The 7,870-nt window shown below is 34.4% G+C and overlaps 1 protein-coding gene across 1 annotated transcript; it reads left to right on the top strand.

Moving 5' to 3' along the window:
- The first annotated feature begins 2,434 nt into the window (after nt 1-2,434).
- On the top strand, nt 2,435-3,537 carry LOC117123334 (stress protein DDR48-like). Its single transcript, XM_033269224.1, has 2 exons — nt 2,435-2,470; nt 3,196-3,537. Exons 1-2 carry the CDS (start codon nt 2,435-2,437, stop codon nt 3,535-3,537), a joined length of 378 nt encoding a protein of 125 aa, XP_033125115.1.
- Nucleotides 3,538-7,870: the final 4,333 nt, after the last annotated feature.

Here is a 7,870-nt window from a genome sequence, read left to right as displayed (position 1 = left end):
TGTCGATGCCAGAGTTATAACCTTTGATGTCCCGAGATGTGCGTCCTTCTGTTAAATTGCCTTGGTGTTTCTGTCATCAAGCATCAAGGACCCAAGCATTTAGGATCCAAGCATTTTTCAACTCGGTAGCCATCAGGTTGCCTCGTGTCTGGGACCAGCTCTCTAGATTGTTAACCAATGCTGCAGTTCTAGAAAGCCCATCCTCTTTTCTTCGTATGGTTTCTTTTTATTTTGATTCGCTGTAATGTTTCTTGTTTGAGGTTTTAATGTGTTGCTGAATTTGGGGTTGGGTAAACCGTCTTTGCTACAGTGACTTGGTTCACTCTGGTTGTCCTTGGTTTAAAATTTCAGCTTTTTTTTTGTCGCTCTCTTTTTGTTGTTGTTAAATGACCAAATAAATGATGAAATGAAATTTACATAATTTAGTCGATATTTGGGACTAATATGAGGAATAGAAATCCTTTAGTTTTGTTTCTAGTGTCACCCACTTTACCTGATAATATTCTTTAATGATAGTAATTTCCAGTCTCCTTTTAAATCTGATGATTGTGACGCATAATATTCGTACGTATGAAGAACCCAGGGGCCGCGGGTGCTGGAAGTTTAGCAACCCCCTGTTAAACGAGATATAATGAAATAACCCATTACCTACTAACGCCAGAGGTGCAAAAAGTGCAATGTTCAGAAGGAAGAATTTTAATATCCGGAGTGCATTACATTTTCTATTAATAGAACTAAGGTTACACGTAAGATTTACTGCGCAATTTACTGCTCGACATTTCTATTTTAGAGCAGCGTGGACCCAAGACTGTGAAGCCGAAAGGATGTGATGGACTGTATGACAGGCAATATGCTCTGCAACGTATTCTAAATGGACAAACATTTTTGAATCTCAGAAAGGATTATTCCAGCAATATAACGTTTCTTCGCCAAAGGTCTTATTCGATTTATACTTTATTATGTTACATTTGGGTAAAACTCAGAAATGCATTAGTAAAAAAATCAGCATTATACAATGTATTTTAATAATTTTTAATCTTTAAAATATTAAATATATATATATATATATATATATGCATGTATTGTTTAAATTTGAACCAATTCATAACTTCTACATAGATGTACAGGCTTGGAAGCTTCTTTTTCATCAGACAGACGAATACTGCACCTATACTCGAAACATACAGGGTGATGACAACTGTTTCTTTCGAGCAATATCCCCAGCAATGTTTGGTTTTGAAAAATACTGCTATTATGTTAGAATCATTACTGTACTTGAAATATTGTAATGAAATATCTTTATCTGTTTGATGTATGCCAGCCCTAAAGACATTATGGCCAATGAAACAGCGATAACATGGCCATTCATGTGGCAGAGGTTGGACAATGACCCGGCCTCAATGTTGTACATGTATGCCGCGAGTGCTGATTTGGAAGTTTCTTTTTGATATCTCCGAACGCCAGTATCTGTCAATGACTAATAGAATATGATTTTCACTAGAAACAATTTTTTATCTCTTGTGGTGTAAAAACCACTTTTATTTATCAAAAATAAATCATAAAATACGCAAAAAATTAGTGACGCAAGTAAACATTAACATCAGTAAATGCATTTTTTTAAGTTAATGTCCCTTCTTTCAAATAGTCGTGTGACCAGAGCCTCCGAAAAGAACATCTACCTGAAAATTATCTAGTTTACAAATCAGGGTACTCGTTCCAAATTCCAACGAATTCCATGTTAAAGCCAGCCAGCAATCTGTATGCAAGTCAAATCAAAACAGATCCACACGATTCTCATTCATTTTTTAAAGGTCAATATAAATTTTGAGTTTGGTAAACAAAGATTAAAATCATCCCTACAAAACTAATGTTAGCCATGGTTTTCTTTTCATTGATAAGAAGTCCAAATGCACTAGAAACATTGTTTTACTGGGCGTGACTGCTAAGCAGCTATAAGTCATGAGAGCAAGTGTAATGGAAGTTTCATTAACCACTTTGTCCTATCGGCAGGTAGGAAGCAGTCTTTTTTAGTGCGTTTTAATTTAAATATTGGCAATTCCACGGTCGCAGACTGACATTTTTAGACAAAAAAAAGTTATTAGGTAAGTAACCAATACTAATTGAGAAATTCCTGCCAAGTTATTATTCACATTGTCCGTCTAATAGAATTCTTCTCTTCTCTGCTATTTAAAAACATTTCTAAACAACTACACTTAATAAGATGATGAACACCTAATAAAACATCTTGCACAAAAAATTTAGAGTGAATATTAAATATTCGTATATCTTAACCATGTAATACCATTTTAAGTACTGTCGTGGACTGATGGTCGCAGACTGACGCATTAAAATGTACATAAAAGTGCAGAAAAGATTATGAAATTATTTAATTTAATCCTTAAAACCTTCTCTAAATTGGGAAATACATAAACAAATGTTAACTGATAAGAACCGAGGCTTGATAATTAGTGTAGGTTAATTTATATAAAGTTGAGAATATCTGGTTTAGTAAAATTAATTCATAAGCTTTGGTCACTGACTGACATAGAGAAATTAATTATGGTAAATTTCCAAGAGGGTCTGGGTTCAAGTCATGACCATCTTTTAATTATGAAATTAATAAGTAAATAATGCATTATAAATTTCAAATTTATTCAGTACATTCAGTCAATGAATATTTAATATAAAGTGAATTTTATGAATTCAAAAATATATGGCCTAGTAAAATTAATCAATTCATACTCTTTTGGTCGCGGACTAATATAGAGAAACTAATCGTTAAATTAAATATTTTCGCATAACAACGAACAATAATAATAAGAATAATAAATAATAATAATAATAAATAAATAATTAATAAAAAAATATAAATATAAATAAATATTAATAATAATATTATATTATATATTATTATTATTATTATTTTAAGGTGTACATAAATACAAAATTATGTTTATCAAGTGCCTATTTTACAGCAACAATAATATCATATTTTGTTTATTTAATTTGAATTTAAAAATAAAAATAAACAAGACAATACAGTAAATCTATACAATAATTAATTGTTTTTCTATAGTGGTGTTTAAGGAAGCTGGTAATGGCAATGGTGTACATAATGACAGCGACGAAACAAATAACGATAACGGGGTGCAGCTAACAAGGATAGAGAAGATAACGATATGACAACAACGATAGAGGAGCAATGTCAACATTGGACCAGATAATGATGAAGCAGATAGCGATGCTAGTTATGTGGACAACGATGGAACAGATAATGACGATAGCGGTGGAGTAGATAATGACGACAGCAATGGAACAGATAATGACGGCAACGATGGAATAGATAATGCCAACGGCGATGGAGCAGATAATGATACTGAAACTGGTGACGACACCGATGGAACAACAGATGATGATGGAAATGACAACACTTATCAATTTGGTGATTATGGTTCTTCAATTAATATTGGCCTAATTGGGGTTGTAAATTTTGTTTCGTTATCTGTACAAGATGTTGGGAACGAGATGAATTCCTAAATACTATTAGATAATGTACCCAAAGACATAAAGGACGATGTGTATTTTGTCGTTGAGAGAAATGTACAAAACGATGGAAGTAATGTATTCATTTGATAATTGTGGTGCCTGGCATCGAAGTTCACATGATAAAAACATTTTTTAGTTCATAATGCTAATAATTTAACGTCAATAAATAAGGTGAAAAATATTATGAAAAGGTGAGTGCATGGTTATACATAGTTAAATGTAGATGATACATCAATAGTTATTATTCACCGTTATTATGCTAAAAAGAAACACTGTACATTTGAAAGGAAAATATCAAACATAACTGATAAAATAAATGGGAAATATGTAGCTCTTCATGAATATAAAGGTGATTTATGAACTACTAAAGCCTATGGCAATTCAGGCGTATATAAGAACAGATCCCCAGGTATTAGTTAGCATTAGGGAACCGTGTTCATTCAAACAACCGTCCTAAAATATGGACAATCAAGACTTGTTAAGAAAATAGAAAAATTATGAAACTGGTTTACAATATTTTAAATCAATCTATGCAGCTGAAGTATATTAATGTCTTAATATGTTAATTGATAATGATTTTGTACAAACGGTTGTAATTTTCAGGGAACCCTGGTATTTGTTAAAGGGCAAGTACCTGCATTTGTATTATTTATTAATGATCAATTGTTCGATATAGAACGTTTTAGTTATTAAATACTTAAAACTTTGATGTTATAATTATTTAAAAAAAACCATATTTAATAAATAATAATAGTGATCATCCAGTTTTTTTTTTAGGACCGATGTTTCTGCATCATAAAAGGGACCAACTAGCATTTTCTGAATTTTAATCTTTTTTTAACATATAGTTTGATCAATAGGAGTTAAAGGTTTTGCAAGGTTAACTATCGAACAGACGATGAGGTTGTAATCCTCAAGGCATTTATAGATACATTTGAACATAGGCCTATAATGTGTACGAAACATTTACTTGATAATTTAAAGGAGTATTTAACACACAAGGTCAGAGTAATTAGCTCAATTAGGAAAATAATACATACAAAGTTTTAATCTATAGGAATGAGAAAAATTCTGAAGAATCGTTTGAAATTGGAAAACAATTGTTAGTCTGTATATTGTTAAGGGGCTGAAAAATGGGCTAGATCATGTTTTGGAGATACCACATAAAACCAACTTAAAATTAACAAACATACTCTACTAAATATAAAAAGTGTATTGCCAGACAGATTATCCACTGGATATGTCCCACCAGACACCCACAAAAGGGTCCTAAATTTGGGCTAGATCATGTATTGGAGATACCACTTAAAATCAACTTAGAATTGACAAACATACTCTACTAAGTATAAAAAGTATTTTGCCAGACAAATTATCCGCTGGATATGTCCCGCCAGACACCCCCGAAAGTTCCCCCTGTGGACACTGTGTTATAATTGGGCTAGATCATGTATTGGAGATACCACTAAAAATCAACTTAAAATTAACAAACATACTCTAATAAGTATAAAAAGTGTATTGCCAGACAAATTATCTGCTGGATATGTCCCGCCAGACACCCCCAAAGGGGTCCTAAATTTGGGCTAGATCATGTATTGGAGATACCACATAAAATCAACTTAGAATTAACAAACATACTCTACTAAGTATAAAAAGTGTATTGCCAGACAAATTATCCACTGGATATGTCCCGCCAGACACCCCCAAAAGTTGCCCCTGTGGACACTGTGATATAATTGGGCTAGATCATGTATTGGAGATACCACTAAAAATCAACTTAGAATTAACAAATACTCTACTAAATATAAAAAGTGTATTGCCAAAATAGATATTTAGACTACAAATTAGTTATCAATGTGCGCAATTCATTTTAAAACTCACACACCACTGGGAATATTTTTTAATTAATGCTTATTTACGTTAATCCACAAACAAAAGCACATTTATAATGGGATATTGTAGTTTAGGTTATTAGGTTACTGTTATATGTATTTATTTCCTTCCTATATGAAATGATTTCTGATATAGTACCTGATCCAGTCTACCCGTCATCTGACACAGTTTTATGAGCCTGGCCTCATTGACATCTTTTACATCACCCTTCAAGCCATACAAGGAACAAACAAACTCTTCTGCTTTTCTCTGGTCTGGTTCATCTTCAGAAGCCAGTTTGCTGAAAAACTGAATAAGTGTTCCTTCTGTGTCTTTTACGAGAACCTCAAGTGGCTTCAATTTACCTTTTCTGTAGAATGCGGTGAAGTATGAGCCAGTAAATGCGTGAAGACCTGGCATGGCTGCAGCTAATCCTTCCTGCTTTGACTCTAGGGCGGTGACAATGCTATTGACATCAATTAACCGACGGCTATTGCCCGATCCACAATCCATAATAATGCGACTGTATGATGTAGGTCTGTCATTTGTCAGCTGTCTTCCTAGCATTCCAATGAGAATAATTAGGACATCAGTATCAGAGGCTCTAATGATTATATTTCCAGTGGTGCCAGATGCATGGAATGCAATGAGAGTATCTGCTTCCTCATGACTACCCTGCTGATTAGCTGGATTTTCAACATTCATCTTCAAATCAAGCTTATTAAAAGAGAGCCAGATACAGTTGCCACCATGGGACACAATCAGCGTCTTGTTTGATAGAATGGAACCATAGTGATCTTCTTGCCATTCTTTCAGGGGAAACTTTGCCAACTGATCCTTAAACATCCCATTTTGTAGCAACTTATGACAGCCCTCTCTAGGCGCTTGCTCTGGTCCAGCAATGACAAATGGATGGTCATTGGCTCCACGTAGTCTTCTCTCACTCCCCTTCAGCGACATAGGACGATATGTATCAAACAATATATGAATCTCATTCCCTCGGCTGCTACAGACATAGGATAAGAGTGTCCTGGCAAGATTTCCATAGGATTTTATTTTCCCAATTGCCGATAGGAAAGAGTGGATCAAGAGTCCACCATCAATCAACGTCACATCAATCAGTGGAAGTGGTGTTTCTGTATATCCATCCTGTGGTGTTTCTGTATATCCATCCTGTAGTGTCTCGAGCTTGTTGAGTAGTTTGCTCTTGTCGGTTTTTAGTCCAGATCCATCATAGCAAGAGCAAGGATATCATGTATTCGGACACATCGATTGTAATATTTGCCACGGATGAAACCCATCAGCGATCCTTCAGCCAGTATCCCATACTCTGTCAACAGGTATTCGGCACCGCTTTCATTTATGAATGTCCCAATAGCACCATAGAAGGCTGACTCCAAATGGAAGTTTCTAAGCAAGATGAGAAGCTTATCGAACAGAGGTGCTTCCAATGCCTGGATTGATTATGCCTTGAGAGCAGACAGAGCCACAGCTAGGTCGTAGGTAACAACACCATATTCTTGACGAGTTTCAATGGCAACGTTCATACTTCTTTTCATGGTTTCACGAACAACATCGTTTCTGGTTGGTGGGCCGATATTGGATCCATGTACATAATTTTATGTTGTGGTAGGTCATCCTTGACGAACTGTAAATAAAATCCAGGGAAAAGTGGCAATGGCTTATCAACTTCGGACAGAAGCAACCAGTAGAAATCAACTGTATGAAGTGATGTAAGGTTCTTTGTTGTTTCCTGATAATTGTTTGGTACATTTATAAATGCATTTTTTTAAGTTAATGTCCCTTCTTTCAAATAGTCGTGTGACCAGAGCCTCCGAAAAGAACATCTACCTGAAAATTATCTAGTTTACAAATCAGGGTACTCGTTCCAAATTCCAACGAATTCCATGTTAAAGCCAGCCAGCAATCTGTATGCAAGTCAAATCAAAACAGATCCACACGATTCTCAGTCATTTTTTAAAGGTCAATATAAATTTTAAGTTTGGTAAACAAAGATTAAAATCATCCCTACAAAACTAATGTTAGCCATGGTTTTCTTTTCATTGATAAGAAGTCCAAATGCACTAGAAACATTGTTTTACTGGGCGTGACTGCTAAGCAGCTATAAGTCATGAGAGCAAGTGTAATGGAAGTTTCATTAACCACTTTGTCCTATCGGCAGGTAGGAAGCAGTCTTTTTTAGTGCGTTTTAATTTAAATATTGGCAATTCCACGGTCGCAGACTGACATTTTAGACAAAAAAAGTTATTAGGTAAGTAACCAATACTAATTGAGAAATTCCTGCCAAGTTATTATTCACATTGTCCGTCTAATAGAATTCTTCTCTTCTCTGCTATTTAAAAACATTTCTAAACAACTACACTTAATAAGATGATTCTTACAAGAATCGAAGCAGACAACATTGCTTTGCAATTCCCAATGACATCGATCTCAA

The sequence above is a fragment of the Anneissia japonica genome, unplaced genomic scaffold (genome assembly GCF_011630105.1).
Source record: "Anneissia japonica isolate Jap-2015-1 unplaced genomic scaffold, ASM1163010v1 scaffold288260_len165978_cov153, whole genome shotgun sequence".
In the NCBI taxonomy this organism is placed as follows: Eukaryota; Metazoa; Echinodermata; class Crinoidea; order Comatulida; family Comatulidae; genus Anneissia; species Anneissia japonica.
The sequence above is the reverse complement of the archived record's forward strand: the minus strand, read 5'-3'. Positions and strand labels throughout refer to the sequence as shown.

Bases quoted from the DNA above. Each gene is read 5' to 3' on its own strand.
- LOC117123334 (XM_033269224.1), top strand. From the start codon at position 2,435: ATGTTAACTGATAAGAACCGAGGCTTGATAATTAGT. The intron at 2,471-3,195 runs GTAGGTTAATTT...CAACAACGATAG, and splicing joins ACCGAGGCTTGATAATTAGT to AGGAGCAATGTCAACATTGG.